Genomic DNA, 19,077 nt, shown 5'->3' with positions numbered 1-19,077 from the left:
TTGGATGCTTTTTGACAAGTATCACTCAGTTGCCGCGGACATTAATTAGATTTGAATAGTTGATGTGAGCAGAGTTCTCATCACTACTTGTGATCATGATTTCATAGAGCAGGCTATAACGATCAGTGTTAATGGAGAGGTTCATAAAGTAAGTGTTAGGGAAGAGACTTGCGATAAGATGCTTGACAATTGGTTTTCCAAAAACAAAGTTTTAGCTAGGAAATCCTTGTCGCCACAATCAACAGACTCTGATGTAGGAAGTGAAGGTGTTGATCTCAATAAGCAGAACAATTGTGATAATTTCGACAGTGTGGTTTTCTGAATTAGGGAGGAAGTTGAGGCTGGTATAGCAGCTGAGCAGAACGATTTTCAAGGATCTATTGAAGTTGAATCTCATCCATCATCTCCTCATGCTGAGCGGCATGAAGTTTATTTATCAACATCTGTCCCAAGTGTTGAGGACATACCAAACAGAGAGTGTGCTAACCCATCATCGTCGAACTCCTCAATGTGTTCCATTCATAGTAAGAAGTAAATCTCTTAGCTCTGACCCTGAAGTTGATATGCTTCTCTCAGATTTCATTGAAATCAGGGGGGAAGCAAAGGCTAGAGTTTTATTTTTTATATGTAATTTTCTTGACATTAAGGGAAGTTTTGATAAATTGAACAAAAATTGCAGGGTTGTAGACTTTTCCAACCTGCGTTCTTTTTTTTCTCTGCCCTTTTCTTCTCTTTCTTTGGCCTTTTCTTTTCTTTTTCATTAGGCTTCAAATCTTTTTTTGTTCCGCATCACGTAGTTTTTGCTTTGCGTTGGAAGGCTGTTTTGTATCGTGTTGATAGTCTATGTTATTTTTTTATGTCCGCTGTACGTTTTCTTTCTCCCTTGGTTGGTTTGTGTCTGCTGTAAAGCAATATCATATTTCTTGCTGGTTTCACTGTGTTCTATATTCATATTTGTTTCAATTGCTGAAGCCTGAACTTCTACGGAGAAAATTTAAGTTTAAACTTAAAATTTCCCCTCTGCTTTTTTGTCTTTTCCTGCTGTTTGGATGCAGATACATTTTCAGTCTCTTTAAGAGTTTTAGAAACAATCACCCGTTTCTGTTTTCACCTCACAAGACAAATTAGCTGGCAGCATGGATGAAATCGACATGTCAATATCGAAGTTGTTGTTATCTCCATTCACTTTGGAATAGGAACAAAATTTGATGTCGATCATCCGTCCATAAAACATGGTGCCTAGGCTACTTAATCAATCTAGTTTATGATATAAGAGGGAAAGCAGCAGACCAGTTTCCATTTTGTGATTGTAAATGGCATTTTTCTGGCCCTGAGATTCAATTTCAAGGAAATCTAGCACATAGTCTAGCAAGAAACGGACCTTTTCTTAAGAAGAACAGGAAGGAGACATGGGTTTTCATTGTCCAGGACTTGAAACCAAGGGAAAATCCTATCTGAAACCTCAAAGCCTAGGGGAAGGGAAGGACAATCAAGCTTCATTCTCTTTAGAAGCATTTCAAGTCCTGAAACAGTATGAAAAACGAGTGAAGCATCTAAACAAGGAAAAATTGGAAGAACCAAGCAATATCATAGAACGCAACAGCGCTGATGTCCTGGCATTATCAACAGAAGAAATCATAAAGGTCGCAACAGAAACTTCTCTCGAATACCATCTCCAAAGATCTGACAATCTCTCCAGCTTGTCTTTTGGTTGTGCACCTTTTGTTCTCACCAGTGACGGTGTGAAATACGTGGAACTCATTCAATTTCTTATAGCCGCAGCCGAGAAGGTTGGCCAACAGCAATTTGATCACGTGAGTGAAATGCTCAGTATGTGTGATCAAATGTCTTCTGCTACAGGGAATCCAGTTCAAAGGATCGTTTACTATTTCACTGGAGCACTTCGAGAGAGAATAGATCGAGAAACTGGAAAAATAACACCCAGAGGATTGTTTACTATTTCATCAAATGTGGAAGAGGCAATGGTGAGCTTGAGCCCTGCCATTCTTGAATGTCACCAAAGAATGCCCTTTTGTCAGATTGCACAATTAACCGGAATCCAAGCTATTGTGGAAAGCGCAGCCGATGCAAAAAGGCTTCATGTCATTGATCTGAAGATTGATTCTGGGGTGCAATGGATAGCATTGATGCAGGCTCTTGCGGCTCGGAATGATTGTCCCACTGAACTACTTAAGATAACTGCTTTTGGGACAACATCAATGAGTAAAATTCAGGAGACTGGTAAGAGGCTGGCACAGTTTGCCGAAACTGTGAACTTACCCTTTTCATTCAACCTAGTTATGGTTCTCAACATAAATGATCTGAAGAAAGAGTCCTTCGACATAGAAGCTGGAGAATTCATTGCCGTCTACTCCTCACTCTTTCTTAAGAACTTGTTAGCACAGCCTAAATGCTTGGAATCCTTAATGAGGGTAATAAGAGATCTTCGACCAGAAATAATGGTGATCACAGAACCGGAGGCAAACCACAATTCACAAGCTTTTAAAGATCGTTTTGTTGAAACTCTCCTTTATTTTAGTGCAATTTTTGATTGCCTGGAAGCATGCATGGACCGGTCTGATCCAAGTAGAATGGGAGCAGAAGGTCTTTACTTAAGTTATGCGATAAAAAATAGTATTGCAAAGGAAGGGAAGGAGAGGACATTTGAATGTGTAAAGATTGATTACTGGAGGGCTTATTTAGCAGAATTTGGAATGGAAGAGACAGAGCTGAGCATGACGTCCTTGTATCAAGCAATTCAAGTAGTCAAGAAGTTCGCTTGTGGGAGTTACTGCACACTTGATATGAATGGCAAGTGCCTAATTATTGGATGGAAGGGAACGCCAATTAATTCCCTTTCTGTTTGGAAGTTCTGTTAGATGCAGGCTTGTACTTCTTTAACTTTTTGTTCACTGAGATTTGTACGAATGATATTTCCTGTTAATATAAGTGTTTTTTTTCTCCTTTGCCAGTATGCTTAATAGATTTGTGGGTATGCCTGCCTGTGTGAGCAGCTATAGAGCATGTGTCACAGGGATAATTTTTCGTCGCAATATTAATCCCCGCGCGGCAGTCTAGTCCCGATACTAGACTCAGCCTTCCTCCCAAGACACTCGTGTTTGCCTAAAGTCTAAGTGTTTCACACACCCAGAGGTTTTCCTCACAACTCTTACCAATCTCGGCAGTCAAGAAACACAAGCCAATGATCAACACAGCACAATAATCACACAAGCTAATTACAGGAAACAACCCAACCTTTATTAATCCATCAACAAAGGGAATACACAATAACAATGTAAGTGTGCTATGCACAATCCGATCTGCATGCTACACTTGTTTAGGCCCTATGTAATACACATACATACAATGGAAGTTACACATAAAACTGCCCCTTGACAGTTAATTCCCTCTAGACAGCCCACTACAAAGACAGCCAACTGCCTCGTAACTGCTCCGTAACTGCCCACAAGTAACTTCCTTGGTCTGCCACCCAACAAACCAAACTGCCCAAACTGATTTTCCCAGCTGCCAGTCCTCACGTGCAACTCAATGTGTCTTAGGCAGTCCATCGCCTAAGTCTAGCATGGTGCGAAGCATGAATCCTATGTTCGCACGCATCCGTTATCCTCGCTGCCGAAATCTGCACTGCCCACGCATACTGCCCCGCACTTGCGTGATGCCTATGCCTAGCAGCGACTCGTTGGCACGCCCTCGCGCCTAAGGCTGTGACAAACCTCCCCCACCAGAAGGAGCCGACGCCCTCGTCGGGTCAGTCCTAAGATAGTCCTGCACCAAGTCTTCAAATTGCCACAAGTCAGTGTCTCTTTCCCACGAAACCTCCTCACCATTCGCCCATTTCACAAGAAATTCATTCCGTCGATTTTTCTTGTGCTGACCAAGTCTCCTATGGTCCAAAATCTTTACGATTCCCCGCTCAAATTGCTTCTGAATCGTAGGTGGAGCCCTCAGTGATCTGCCCCTTTCCGAATCCTCAACATCTTCGTGGAAAGGTTTAAGATAGCTAACATGGAATGTGGGATGAAGCTTCAACCTTTCTGGCAGCTTCAGCCTATAAGCAACAGCACCCACTTTTCCCATCACCTCAAACGGCCCATCATACCTTGACACTAATCCACGGTGCCGATTTGTCCCAACAATCTTTTTCCATATCTGCGGAGTCAGCTTCAACAGCACCCTGTCACCGACATCAAACTCTAATGGTCTCCGCTTTTGATTAGCATATTTCACCATACGCTTTCTTGCCCTTCGCAAACTGTCTTGCGCTTGCTCGAAGAGTTCCTGCCTCTCCCTCGCAAACCTGTATGCGGCTGGACTCCTTCCCCCAGTCTTCTGGACTGCTATCTCCGCTGGAGTTTGGGGCTGCATCCCCAACACTAACTCGAATGGACTCAACTCCGTCGCTGACGATTTGTGGAGATTGTAACTGAACTGTGCACTATCAAGCAACTCAAGCCAGTTTCTTTGTGTTGCTGTCACATAGTGTCGAAGGTACTCCTCCAACAATGCATTAATCCTCTCCGTTTGTCCATCCGTCTGCGGATGATTGGCTGTCGAGAACTTCAGCCGTGTTCCCATCAGCCCAAACAATACTGTCCAGAACCGTCCAGTGAATCGCACATCGCGATCGCTCACCACATCCGAAGGAATCCCAAAGTATTTCACCACATATCTGTAAAACAACCCAGCAGCCACTTCTGCCGTGCATACTGATGGTGTAGCCACAAAAACAGCATACTTCGAAAACCTGTCGACAATCACCATAACAGCGTCCATCCCGTCGACTTTCGGAAACCCCACCACGAAATCCATCGAAACTGAAACCCAAGGCCTTTCAGGTATCGGCAAAGGCTGCAATAACCCTGCTTCCTTCTACCTCAGCACCTTGTCCTGTTGACACACCAAGCAAGTTTTAACGTAAAGCTCTACGTCGAACTCCATCTTCGGCCAGTAGTAGGTTTCTGCCAGGAGAGCCAACATACGCTCTCGTCCCGGATGACCAACCCACTGCGGGTCATGCGTTTCAGTCAGCAAGTGTTTCCTCAACTTTCCACTTGGAACATAGATTCGGCCCCCTTTAGCATAGAGAAGGCCATTATCCAGCCAATATCTTCGTACGGTCCCCTCTCGTACGAGATCCATTAACTTGATGTAGGCTGCATCTTCCACGGCAGCCTGCCTCAACCGATCCAGCATATCGGATTCAACATGATCCATCGCAATCAAATTAGCAAGCACCTCACGCCTGCTCAATGCATCCGCAACCTGATTGTGTCGCCCCGGCTTATGTTCCCACATGAAATCATACTCGGCCAGGAACTCCTGCCACCTAGCCTGCCGCTGCGACAACTTCTTCTGAGTTTTGAAAAAAGTATTGGCCAAGTTGTCTGTCTTCACTACAAACTTCGGCCCCAACACATACACTCTCCACACGCCAAGACAATGCACCACGGCTGCCATTTCTTTCTCATGTGCGGAATATTTCTGTTCTGCCTCGCTTAGCTTCCGACTCTCGAAAGCCACTGGATGACCCTCCTGCACTAGAACACCCCCTACTGCCTTGTCCGAAGCATCAGTGTGCACCTCAAAAGCTTTCTCAAAATCCGGCAGTTTCAGCACTGGAGCAGACGTTACAGCCCTCCGCAGCTTGTCGAATGCGAGTTGGCATTCGCTGGACCAGTCCCAACGTCGATTTTTCTTTAGCAAATCCGACAAAGGGGCTGCCTTCTTGCTGTAACCCTCTATGAACCGACGATAGTAATTTGCCAAGCCCAAAAATGACCTCAGCTCAGGCACCGTCGACGGGGCTGCCCAATCCCATATAGCCTGCACCTTCTTCGGATCCATCCGAACCTGCCCAAAACTCACCAAATGCCCCAAGAATGTAATCTCGGAACTAGCAAACTCACACTTCTCCTTCTTAACAAACAGTTCATGTTCTTTTAGCCTACGCAGCACCTTATCCAAGTGCACCACATGTTCATCCATACATCGGCTAAAAATCACAATATCGTCTAGATAGACGACCACAAACTCATCCAAAAACTCATAAAGCACATCATTCATCAAATTACAGAAAGTAGCTGGAGCGTTGGTTAAGCCAAACGGCATCACCATAAACTCGTATGACCCATACCTTGTCACGCAAGTCGTTTTGTGCTCATCCCCCTCAGCCACTCTAACCTGCCAGTATCCAGACCTCAAGTCCAGCTTTGTGAAAACCGAAGCCCCACTCAATCTGTCCAGCAAGTCTTGAATCAGCGGCACAGGGTATTTGTTCTTTATCGTTACCTTGTTCAATGCGCGATAATCCACACACATCCGCAAGCTACCATCTGCCTTCTTCTGAAACAGAACAGGAGCACCGTATGGAGCTTTCGAAGGTCGAACAAATCCTGCGTCAATCAATTCCGTCAACTGTTTTCGCAATTCGCCCAATTCCCTTGGGGACATGCGATACGGAGGCTGCGACGGTGGTGTCGCACCAGGCACAAGCTCAATCTTGTGATCAACAGCACGCCTTGGTGGGAGCTTTTTCGGCAACTCTGGAGGCATCACATCTCTATACCCCTCCAACAGCCTAGCAATAACGTCAGGCACTGACCCAACCTGTTCTGACTCTTCAGTCACGGTTACTGCCAAGAACACTTCCCCACCCTTCTTCAAGGCCTTGCTGATCGCAATGGCTGAAACCAAGCTACTCCCCTCCTTTCGACTTTCAGCCACCACTGTCTTATAACAAGGAACAAAACATGGACATACCTCATTCGCAAGCAGAATTCCATCCAAATGAGGCATCAACGCAATCTTGGCTTTCTTCAGAAAGTCTAAGCCAAGAATGACGTCGAAATCGTCAAGCGTCACCACTAGCAAATCCTGCTTTCCATGCCACTTATCCAGCACCACAGGCACGCCATAGGCCATACCCAGTATCCTCTGCGCCTTAGCATTCACTGCCTTCATCGACGTCTGGCTGTTACTCAATCGCAACCCAAGCTGCGTCACCAACCTGTCGGCAACGAATGTATTCGTAGCACCAGAATCCAACATAGCAACTATCTCCCTGTCATTAACTCTAATTTTAACATACATTAGAGTATCCCCAGCACCCAACTTACCTTGTCGCAGCACATCAATCCGTGCTAAGTCAGTGTCGACAAGGCTGGATTCGGCCACCGAATCCTGCATCTCAGCAATCAAGCAATTCAGTACACGCATGGGGTTGATGTGCGTGACTGCCTCCTCTTGTTCACTGTCACCCACAAGAATTGCATTCAGCCTTTCCTTCTTCGGGCATTCTCTTGCATAGTGTGGTCCACCGCAAATGAAACATCCTGCATTCGGCTTGTTGGAGTCTCTACTTTGTTGTACATCAGCCTGCTTTCCCTTTCCCTTGTCAAACCCAGGCTTGTATCCTCCCCCACCGAAGTTCTTCTTCTTCCTCTTTTCATCCCTCTTATCCCTTGTCTTGAATTTCGAGGGGACAGCAGCCGAACCATCTCGCGTCACTGTCTTGTAGTCGACCAAACTATCTGCGGCAGCAATGGCAGACGGTAAGTCTTTGACATTCTGCCTCCGCAACTCAGCCTGTGCCCAAGGCTGTAAACCCGACATGAAGTTGAACAATTTATCTTCCTCCGACATGTTCTCTATGTCAAGGATCAAAGAACTGAAATCTTTGACGTAATCCCTCACCGATTTGTCTTGCTTCAATTTCTTCAAATCTTCCCTAGCCAGCCAAGACGTGTTGTTCGGCAAGAATTGTTCTTTCAACTCTTGTTTCAAACGATCCCAAGTTTCAATCTTAGGACGCCCAGCATTCAGATCATCCTTAATCCGAGTCCTCCACCACAGCTTCGCGTCACCGCTCAAATACATCGCTGTGATGTTTACCTGTTCGTCAGCCTCAATCCTGGCCACCCCGAAGTACTGCTCCATGTCCCACAGAAAGTTTTCCAACTCTTTGGAACTTCTTGCGCCACAGAATGGCTTAGGTTCTGGAACTCTGGGTTTGGATGAGCCACCACCTGTGGGGGCAGACACTATTGCCTTTTTCAACACCGCAATCTCCCCCTCCAGAATTCGTATCTTGCTGCTTACCTCTGCCGCAAGATCCACATACTGCCCCGCAGCCCTCTCTGCCATTTCCACAGCATACGCAAGTCTGTCACTCACACTTTGATTTTCGTTTTCGGCCAAGGGACCCAAAACAGTTTCCACATGAGTGAGTCTCTCACGAATCGCCTCCATGCCTGATGGCATTGGACATCAAACAGCAACTTTACGAACAGAACGAACCTGGCTCTGATACCACTTGTCACAGGGATAATTTTTCGTCGCAATATTAATCCCCGCGCGACAGTCTAGTCCCGATACTAGACTCAGCCTTCCTCCCAAGACACTCGTGTTTGCCTAAAGTCTAAGTGTTTCACACACCCAGAGGTTTTCCTCACAACTCTTACCAATCTCGGCAGTCAAGAAACACAAGCCAATGATCAACACAGCACAATAATCACACAAGCTAATTACAGGAAACAACCCAACCTTTATTAATCCATCAACAAAGGGAATACACAATAACAATGTAAGTGTGCTATGCACAATCCGATCTGCATGCTACACTTGTTTAGGCCCTATGTAATACACATACATACAATGGAAGTTACACATAAAACTGCCCCTTGACAGTTAATTCCCTCTAGACAGCCCACTACAAAGACAGCCAACTTCTCCGTAACTGCCTCGTAACTGCTCCGTAACTGCCCACAAGTAACTTCCTTGGTCTGCCACCCAACAAACCAAACTGCCCAAACTGATTTTCCCAGCTGCCAGTCCTCACGTGCAACTCAATGTGTCTTAGGCAGTCCATCGCCTAAGTCTAGCATGGTGCGAAGCATGAATCCTATGTTCGCACGCATCCGTTATCCTTGCTGCCGAAATCTGCACTGCCCACGCATACTGCCCCGCACTTGCGTGATGCCTATGCCTAGCAGCGACTCGTTGGCACGCCCTCGCGCCTAAGGCTGTGACAGCATGCCTCTAAAACTATGTTGCAGGCTTTGTGCAATGTGTTATGTTTTACTTTTAGCCACCAAATGAAAAAATATATATATATTCAAGCTTAGATTGAGTCATCAACATTTTAATAACCATACAAGTTAAATTAACATGCAAAGCCTCTTTTCTCGGCTTATAAGAAAAAGATAAGTAGAAAGTAGCCAACATAAACTTTCTCTGAATGAGCCCGATCCTTGTGTCTTCATATAATCACAAGAAATGTCTAAGAATAAATTTAAGCAGGGCACAAAGTTTTCTGGAAGTTTCTCATATAAATAACTTTTTTCCATTTTCTTATCACTCTCCAAGGTTTGGACAAAACCATGAAATTTCAAAGTTATAACAGCAATGGTCATATCTAAGATTTAATGTTGTCACTTGCTATGGAAGAAATGGTCCATCTGTCTTCAACTGAAACGCTTTTTTCTGTCTGTTCATGTAGTTTAATTGTTTAACTTGTTCATTTTTCTGATCATTTAAAGATGCATACGTACTGCCGGCTGATGCTCTCAGGTAATTTTTTGCCCGTGCCTTGTTGGTTTCATTCTAATTAATTAAGATTCTTATTAGACTCATGAAGACAACCTGTATAAGCTAAAGAAGTATTTTGTTTTCTAGTAATTCATAGAATATCCTTGCATAATGTCACTGCAGGCTGATCCGATAGCTTCAAGAATTTTTCTGGTCAGACTATTCTCCATCAAAAGAAAATTCACAAGGTAGAGAGAGAATTGGAATCAATTGTCTTGTTAATGGGGACAAGAAGAAACTATCCACTTCCGCTCATCTACCTTTGTAATACAGATATAACAGACTTCAAAGGAAAGTAAATTAATTCCTGTTTCCGAATGTGAATCATCTTCTTTATTGGAATCTTTCCAATTTTTTATTGGTTCTGAAGAAATGAAGCAGTATTTTTTAAAAAATAACAAATAACAAATTGGAGGCCATTAAATACCTCTCCAGAGAAAAAAGCAAAGGACCAAGTCGAAGAGTTGGAACGAAGAAAAACAAGAATAGCCAAGCTTTGCTACACTTGAAGCCTTGAACTATGGTTCCTGACAGTAGATTATCAACTGAAGAAGTCATGAGGGTAGCAAGAGCAAGGTTCATCCAAATTTCTTGCCAGCAGCACATTGATCTCTCCTTGCTTAACCATTTCTTTGATGGCCATGTTGCTCAGTTTGGCTCCTCTGGCATGGAGATCAAAGACATGGAACTTGCACTACTTCTTCTAGCTTCTGCTGACAAGATTGAAAATCAGCAATTTGATAATGCGAGCAAATCCCTTAACTTGTGTGGTTTCTTGTCTTCCAAGAGAGGAAATTCAGTTCAACGAGTTGTTCATTATTTTGCAAAAGCTCTTGGTGAGAGGATTGAACGAAAAATTGGGGTTGTCACATTAACGGGAATGGAAAGCAAAGGTCAGCTATTGCATCTCGAAGAGACAGCAGTCACTCTGAATCCTGCTCTTATTGCATGTTCCTTACGACAACCCTACAGTCAAGTTAGTCAATTCGCTGGAATCCAGGCAGTTGTAGAGCGTTTGACCTCTGCAAAGAAAGTTCATTTTATAGACCTTGCCATTAGAAGTGGAGGGCACTGCATAGTTTTGATGCAAGCTCTTGCCAATCGACATGAAAGACCAGTGGAGCTTCTAAAAATAACTGCTGTTGGAACAACGTCAGAGCAGAAAATGGAAGAGGCAGGTGTAAAGTTGTCCTGTTTTGCTGAGACCTTGAGCTTACCATTTTCATTCAAAGCTATTACAATTGAAAACATCAAAGATTTAAAAGAAGATATGTTCGAGTTAAGTGATGGAGAAGTCGTAGCTATCTTCTCCAGGATTATGCTGAGAACCATAAAACCACACCCTGGTTGCATGGAATCTCTTCTAGGAGTGCTAAGGAACCTAAATCCGCGTGTGATGGTGATCACCGAGTTCGAGGCAAATCACTGCTTACCAATATTCATAGATCGGTTTCTCGAAGCACTATTTTTCTACAGTGCTTTTTATGATTGTCTTGAATTTAACATGGATCCGTGTGATCCATATAGAATGACACTGGAAGCATGTCTGGGACAGGAAATCCGAGATATTGTTGCTGCTGAGGATGATAAAAGAATGTTCCAGCACTTGAAGATCGATGGCTGGAGGGCTAATTTCGCAAAGCTTGGAATGGTGGAAGAAGAACTTAGCACGTCATCTTTTTATCAAGCAGAGCTGGTGCTTCAGAATTTTGCTTCTGGAAATTTATGCACACTTGACAGGAATGGAAAATGCCTTATTACTGGATGGAGGGGAACTCCAATTCTTTCAGTTTCTGCTTGGAGGTTCCATCAACAGGAACAGAAAAGGAAGGGTTGTACCAAGAAATATAAATCATGTTAATGGAAATGGTTAGTTAACAGAACATCTATTCATAGAAATACTTTAATTTTCATGTAGAAAATCTTGTTCAAAATCAATGCAATTCAAATTCCTCATCGGTTTTTTTATTTGATTTTTTTAAACCAAGTAAAATATTTCTAACCTTAAATTGTGATATTGTTGAGCAGATTTTTAGACAATAATTAGGCTAAGATTTCTTGTTTAATTGTTTTATTAAAAAATCAATTTTATTTGATAAAATGAAGGGAAAAAATTGCAAGCTCTAATTATGTTTATTTCAATCTTGAAATTCGCTTTAACATTGTGGAATTTTTATTTTTATTACTAATCTTAAAATGAAACGTAACTGTTTTAAATTTAAAATAAAATTTCATTTTTTTCAATGAATAATACTAGAGCCATAAGATATTGATTATAAAATTCTTTTTAAAAATATTTTTGTGTTGTATTCATCTTTTTCACACTTATCATAATAAAAAAATCAAAAATTATTTAGATAAATAATTTTAAGGATGCACGAAAATAAAAATACAGAAAATAGTATTTTAAGGTTGTGTAGAAATAGCAAGTAGTTTTGAAGAATTAAGAAAATAGAAAAAAAATCAAATAAAGTGTTTATATATATAGGGCTAGGCTACGACAAGCCCACACGTTTGGATGCGTGGGCTAAGCGTGCTTGGCCCAAGCTTCCCTGTCCCGGATGCTAAAAAAGCAATTTTAGTGACCACAAAGGGGCCAGCGGTTTTGACCATTCAAACTCAATTTTTCCATTATTTTTTACCCAAAACACATCAAAATGATCCCCATAATACGTAGAAAAACATTCCATAATATTAAAACATATTTTAAACCCACCAAAAACAAATCAAATTAAAAAATACAAAGATTTTTTTCTAGTCCCGGTCCCTCTCTTTCGACCATTTCGTGTATTAAAACTACCACCAACGAACTTCCTTATAAAAGAAAACACATGGCACCAAAGTTGTTGGATAAACATGTCCTGGTATTATCAGATAAATGAGTTTCTTGGTCCTGATCATTCCAAGCAGCTTAAAACAATATGCAGTCGTTTTCCTGTCAGCTCTGGCGGGAATGAGCAAAAAAGAAAAGGTAAAGGTTAACCACTTGGCTAAGCACATGTCTCCTGGAGCTTTACTGTTGCTACTGAGTGCACATGGAGCTCGGGTACAGGAATAACCTGTCATAGATCCTAGCGTTCTTCAAGGCTTTGAAGAGCTTTCAGTCTTTCATCCTACTGATGACATCATAAATTTTCGTATTTTAGCTATTTAGCTAATGCAAGCGACAATCGTATTTTTTCCTTTCATTTATGCTCTGAATCCTCTGCTTATCCATTTAGCATAAGCGTTCCCTCCATTGCATGATAATTCATTTGAAAATGCCATATTTTAGTTTCTATAGAAATCTTTACTCGTTTATCTACAATCAACGAGGTCTTTTCTATATCAGAAAGGAAAACATCATGATGGTTAACTACCCCCCACACAAGCATCTAACAACTGCATATTGTTTTAAGCTGCTTGACACATTCATGGTATCTTCAGCGTGGAAAGCCATTTGTCTGGACAATTCTGAATCTGATGAAACCAGCTTAAGGCTTTGGGATTTTCTGAGGGGTCTGTGTCATAGCTATGGATGTAACTAGTCCTTAAATGATTAGTCGCAAGATTATTGAAGTTAGGGGAAGAGGACCAGAACCCACAAAGGGAATACGTTTTGGAACCTGGGGGCAATTTAGGGTAAGCATGGAAAATTCTAGTTGGCTGAGTTTGAGATGATTGGAATAGTAAGGGAAGAGCCTGATAAGGTCAAGCGGGTTCTCATGAGATCCTATGAGGTTAGAGAAATGGCTTTCCAAGATCCCCCTCAGCGGGCAATTTAGGGTAAGCATGGAAAATTCTAGTTGGCTGAGTTTGAGATGATTGGAATAGTAAGGGAAGAGCCTGATAAGGTCAAGCGGGTTCTCATGAGATCCTATGAGGTTAGAGAAATGGCTTTCCAAGATCCCCCTCAGCTGTCCCACAAAGTTTAACTAGATTACTTCTAATTTCTTGAACTCCTTCACTCAATTTGGTCATTTCAATATGGCACTGGTTTGTACATGTGATTACAAGTTGGGAGAAGAGTGAGTCAACCTGCTCGGAAAGACCGAGGTTTTATCATAAAAAAATCACTAACCTGTGGAACAAGATATGAAGAAACTGGAAAGAGTGAGGCTGGAGAGAGAATGATTGATGTGGACGTGGGGTGTCTGGGCTGCAGGTTAAGAGTTGGGTCGAATACTTAAGGGTTATATTTATCATTACACGTACGTATTGAAAGTAGCTGGGTTGGGCCTAGTTGGAAGAGTTTTAAATATCTTGACTTATCATTCGATATGTGATATTTATTTATTAATGTTTTTAATTCATTGTTATTTGTAATTGGATAATACAATTATTGCAGATATCTCGGTTTTTTTTTTTAACACCTCTAATCTAATCTTAGAGTGAAATCAACTCTCTCCTTATAAGATCTCAAACCAAGACTATTTTGCTTCTTCATCACTGTAAATCATTTTGGCAATGACGTGAAAATTCTACACTCGAAAGGCCTTGCCTTTGTATCCATTTTTTTTTCTGATGAAACCTGCTGCCCTCTTAAGGGAAAACAAACATGACATTCTTTTATTTAAGATGAGAATTATTACACTGTGAAATTCTCTTAAAAAAAAAACTTAAGGTACACACAGAAATCTGTAAGGACTTTTAATTAGACTCTCATGAGAATTGAGAATCTTACATGTCACTCTTAAGGGAAACTGTCGCGTTTTGTTCCGCAGCAATGTCACAGTTTCTTTCCGAAATTGAGATTATATTTAGGTTGTTTATTCGGGGAGAATGCACCAAAGTGTTTCTCCAACTCTGGTTGCTTCTGATTTTCATCGAACATGGCGAATATGTAAGTCTCTATAGCTCTGCCAGGCCTCTTCGGCGTACCTCCTTCCACATGCCTAATCAAATTCGAGAGATAAGTACCTGCGTTATCAGATGTTGTTCCGAATCCTCCTGCCGATGGCCATCCACTCTCGGACACGACAACATCCAAAGTGTTACCTCCTCCGAGTCTCTCGAGGGCAGAGTACAAGGAATCCAACATTGCATCAAAAAGATTCTGATAACCGCGACCACTGTCCCATACAAGTACTGATGGTGAGGTAAACAAAGCGTAGGGAAGGGAAATGTCTCGCGGGTTATCAGAATAGCTAAAATAAGTGTAAATATTAGCAAATAAAGGCGTCTTTGCGTATGATAGGTGTCCAACAATTGGGGCTAAGTATGATATAACATCACCCCTGAAAGCACCTGCTGAGGGAGGATAGGAAGTTCCTATCAGGGTCATGTCAACTGCAATTGAGACCTTGATTTGGTCCTGAAGGCCTGCTGCTCTTACAGCATTAAATACATTTACCAAGGCAGGCAAAACAAATGGGGCCATCCAGGATGTGCCGCCATTGACAGGACTAATTTCATTGCCAACAGCTATGTACCTGAACCTGACACTTGGCCAGAAGTTGAGTACATTATTTTTTACCCATGAATTTGCATCGGAGGGGTTGGAAAGTCTTTGAAGATCTGAATTTGGGACACCTAGCATAACTTCAATGCCTGAATCTCTGAGAGCATTCAGAGCTGCCTGATTTGGATCGTAGAGTCTCATCCGCTTGATATTGTGTTGTTTGTAGAGAGCTATAACCTCTGTGGCAGGAGGAAGGTCGTTGCCCATCATTCCATAGCAAATTCCTACTTGAGCTCCTGAATCACAAAAATTTTGCTGAGCCAAACATATTGGAAATGCTATTTGGCACGAGAAAAAAGTGAACTATATGAATGGTGGACTTCAAGAAAACCATGAACCGTTAAATATTCAGCCCGTCTCTACGGGAAAAAAAATCGTTAATTTAAAACTAGTTAATTTCTTTTAGCAGAAACATCAAGAAAAAAAAAAAATTTACCCCCTTTAACCCTCTAAATTAATATTTGTGCGACATCACAGGTTGTGGGATTAATTTCTACTAAGAGAAAACAAAAGGGATTGTTTTTATGAGAATGTTGTGAACCAATTTACGATATTTTTAGAAAACAGTTGTATATAGCATGTATAAAATCCCCTGAAATATCAGATTATTAATAATTAGGATCTCTAAAGCTATATATATCTTGTTTGCATGTGGCCTGTCCAGCCGCGAAGTTCACAGATAAGTTATGCTGGAAATAGAGTTTGCATATTGTGAACGGTAAAATCATCCTAACATGAACGAACTTAAGCAAGTGAAAAACAAATAATTAAGCACACACAAACCTGTCATTGCAGCCGTTGAGGAACTAGTCCTACTTCTTGAAGAAAAGCTAGCAATGGAAAATTAGAATGGAGTGATTTGTTTCAGAGGATAGTACTGTGTGATCGATGCGTCTCATTACCACCATTTCAGCTCTTTATATAAGGAGTGGGCTGTGTGCTGTTTTTCGGTGGACACTCTTATTCTCAAAACTTTCCTTCTAAGAAGTATTTTCCTTCTAAGATATCTCTTTCTAATAACCTATTATCTATGTAATTTTTTTAAAATTACACTCTTATATCTATTACATATAAAAAAAATTACATAGATAATAGGTTATTAGAAAGAGATATCTTCGAAGGAAAATACTTTTTAAAATCATTAGCAAAATCTCGATGACTCCATGCATATCTTAGAAGGAAAGTTTTGAGAATAAGAGTGTCCACCGAAAAACAGCACACAGCCCACTCCCTATATAAAGAGCTGAAATGGTGGTAATGAGACGCATCGATCACACAGTACTATCCTCTAAAACAAATCACTCCATTCTAATTTTAGAGGATAGTACAGTTCTCCTTAACCGTTTATAGTCAATGTCCACATTCTTACAATGCTTAACAAACTTGCAAAAATGTCTTCGTTGTATTCTCCACATTCTTACAATGCTTAACAAACTTGCAAAAATGTCTTCGTTTTTTTTTATAAGCCGTTGTTAAAATATCGAGAAAATTCTTGCCAACGAATTTTTGTACAACGAGAAAATGAATTTAGTTGTACAACGAGGACCAAAATCTCTGGATTTTTGCGTTGGGAAGAAAAAAAAGGACAAGATTAATTAACTAATATCTGGATTACTTTATACTAAAAGTTTAAATATATGGAATTATTGAATCGACATTAGGATACATCATTTTTTTCCGGTTATTAAACTTCAATCTTAATTAAGTGTTGAAACCTATTATATATTTTAGTCTCTCAGATTTATAATGTGAGAGACTGAATAAATAATGAGTACATTAGGATAAAATATCAGCCCTTTTTACCTGCTATATTTTTCATTAAACTGGAGAAAAAATGCTGAAATAATTAAGTCGTTTAAGAAGCTTAGGCAGAAACATTTAATTCTTAAAAAAAATTAGGAACTTCTAAACAATTTATCTTTTTTGTTTAAGCTAGCTTATCCCCACTATTATATATACATATATATATACATATAAAAGGCTAAATAGCCTCGATAAGCAATCGTGATGGGAACCTCAAGGGCCCTCACTCACAGTCAGTAGTAACGTATCTTCTCCGTGGCCAATGAATGGGAATCTCCCCAACTCCTACGGCTACATGACCATATTGGTTAGTCAATTCCGTGCCCCTTTTTTTTTCTTGAAAAACTAACACTTCTTGTAAAATCCGCTGCAACCATGTACTAATCACAATCGGTGCAGCTGTCCACAAACAAGGCCCCGCGTTTCTTAATTGGCAATTTGCCACATCCTCGGCACGTATCATAGAAATTCAACTAGCTAGAGCTGCCTAACCATTCAATGGATAAATTGGATGGTTGTAATGGTTTTTTTAAAAAGTTTTTTTATTTTAAAATATTTTAAAATAGTATTTTTAAAAAAAAAATTATTTTTGATATTAGCACATTAAAATAATCTGAAAATATCAAAAACATATTAATTTAAAAAGAAAAAAATAAAAAAAATTTAATTTTTTTCAGAAACGCTTCCAAAACGCAATATCAAACACGCAAAGCACTTATGAATTAAGTAATTTGTACACTATTTGGATACTGTTTTTTTGTATTATTTACCGTGTTTAAAAGTGTGGTAGTAAAATATATTTTTTAGAAATACATCAAAATAATATATTTTTTATTTTTAAAAAATTATTATTGATATGAAGACATCAAAACAATAAAATAAATAAATTTAAATAAATAAATTTCAAAATTCACTCAACCGAACAGAATACCAAACAGAGCTTAGTTTCATGAATAAATAGTTGTAGAAATTATAGACCGCCTATTTTTCTTTTCTTTTTTTCTTTAAATATGAGGCTAAATTAATGTTCGAGTTTTTAAACACAGCATATTCCATTGGAGCCTCTAGCCATCTATAGATGTCATCATCCCTGGCGGCTTTCTTGTTATTACAATACATGTTCTGGGCTACTTGTCATTAATGTGCCACCGGCAGCTCCTTCCCTGTTCATGATTTTCTATTTACTAGTTGATATTTTTATGATTGTATATTACCTGTAGTCTATGGCCTTGACTTTATAGCAACAACTTTGCCCCGGCGGCTTTACTGTAGCTTCGGATTCGATCAATTGCATGTGTCGAGCTAACTGATTTTACACGAATTGGAAAATTCTAGTTGGAGCGTTCAGGACCACGCCATTTACTTATAGCTCATTTGAGGATTTATAATTTAATTAGCAAAATGATTTGGTTGAAAAAGGAAAAGATGTTAATTTACTCTATTATATTCACGGAGCAAAAAAAAAACAGAGAGAAAATACAGTGATAGCAGGAAGACTATCCATCCAAATTCAACTAGTTATGTTCAAAGGGGTTGCTTTTAATATAATGGAAATCTAGCACAAAAAGGTCAACGAAATAGTGTTAATAATAGCTAATGTCAGTTTATTTTCGAGATTGAAAAATGTTTTTAAAAATATCTTTTTAAAATATATATTTTTTTCGAAAGTACTTTTAAAAAAATTGTTGCTATTGTTAAAAAAAATTCCTAACGCTAATTTCAGCACATGTAATAATATCTTGTTTGTTTTTATGTTTTAAAAATATTTTTAAAAAAATTAAATTTTTTATGTTTTTTTTCTTCAAATTAATTTTTTTTTGGTGTTTTTAAATTATTTTGATGCGCTGATTTTAAAAATAATTTTTAAAAAATAAAAAATATATATTATTTTAATATATTTATAAATAAAAAACACTTTAAAAAACAACCACAACCACGGTCCTAAACATACTAAATCAAAAGAGAAATCAGTTTTGGAATTGCTTTGTTAAGTGGATTCAATTTGATAACACTGAGTTATAAGAAAGTATTTTATCATAATCACTTAATTCGGACGGGTTTTTTTCACCAAATTTGAAAATGAATATGTAGTTTGGATACAGTATAAAATCCACCTTACTGTCGAGTTTTTTTCTCAGGAAACAAGAAAGAAGAAGAAGAAAAAGAAATCACGCCTTTACAGTAGGGCATATATTTTAATAAAATCGAGAAAATTCATTTACGGGCCT

The 19,077-nt window shown here is 39.8% G+C and overlaps 3 protein-coding genes, 1 long non-coding RNA gene and 1 pseudogene across 4 annotated transcripts in view; 3 read left to right on the top strand and 2 right to left on the bottom strand.

Annotated features, from left to right (window-relative positions):
• Positions 1-1,409: 1,409 nt before the first annotated feature.
• Positions 1,410-2,879, top strand: LOC7476938 (DELLA protein RGL1). Its single transcript, XM_002315995.3, has one exon. It carries the CDS (start codon positions 1,410-1,412, stop codon positions 2,877-2,879), a length of 1,470 nt encoding a protein of 489 aa, XP_002316031.3.
• Positions 2,880-10,126: 7,247 nt separating this feature from the next.
• Positions 10,127-11,467, top strand: LOC7485816 (DELLA protein GAI1). Its single transcript, XM_002315994.3, has one exon. The coding sequence runs from the start codon at positions 10,127-10,129 to the stop codon at positions 11,465-11,467; it is 1,341 nt and encodes a 446-aa protein (XP_002316030.3).
• Positions 11,468-12,961: 1,494 nt separating this feature from the next.
• LOC112326137 (nicotianamine synthase-like) lies at positions 12,962-14,098 on the bottom strand (annotated as a pseudogene).
• A 29-nt stretch (positions 14,099-14,127) lies between these two features.
• LOC7485814 (glucan endo-1,3-beta-glucosidase, basic vacuolar isoform-like) overlaps positions 14,128-19,077 on the bottom strand; it is a 32,432-nt gene continuing 27,482 nt past the window's right edge. Inside the window, 2 exon segments of the mRNA XM_052456750.1 lie at positions 14,128-14,326; positions 14,328-15,282. Coding sequence (XP_052312710.1) covers positions 14,266-14,326; positions 14,328-15,282 — 1,016 coding nt within the window. The 3' untranslated portion in view covers positions 14,128-14,265.
• Positions 14,536-19,077, top strand: part of LOC127905901 (uncharacterized) — a 30,579-nt gene continuing 26,037 nt past the window's right edge. The window contains exon 1 of the long non-coding RNA XR_008060428.1: positions 14,536-14,684. This is a non-coding gene — a long non-coding RNA (uncharacterized LOC127905901). The remainder of the gene's footprint in view (positions 14,685-19,077) is intronic.

Source organism: Populus trichocarpa, chromosome 10 (genome assembly GCF_000002775.5).
Source record: "Populus trichocarpa isolate Nisqually-1 chromosome 10, P.trichocarpa_v4.1, whole genome shotgun sequence".
NCBI classification, from domain to species: domain Eukaryota; kingdom Viridiplantae; phylum Streptophyta; class Magnoliopsida; order Malpighiales; family Salicaceae; genus Populus; species Populus trichocarpa.
Note: the sequence above shows the minus strand (reverse complement) of the source record. Positions and strands in the feature narration are given on the sequence as shown.

Bases quoted from the DNA above. Each gene is read 5' to 3' on its own strand.
- LOC7485816 (XM_002315994.3), top strand. From the start codon at position 10,127: ATGGTTCCTGACAGTAGATTATCAACTGAAGAAGTCATGAGGGTAGCA.
- LOC7476938 (XM_002315995.3), top strand. From the start codon at position 1,410: ATGGGTTTTCATTGTCCAGGACTTGAAACCAAGGGAAAATCCTATCTG.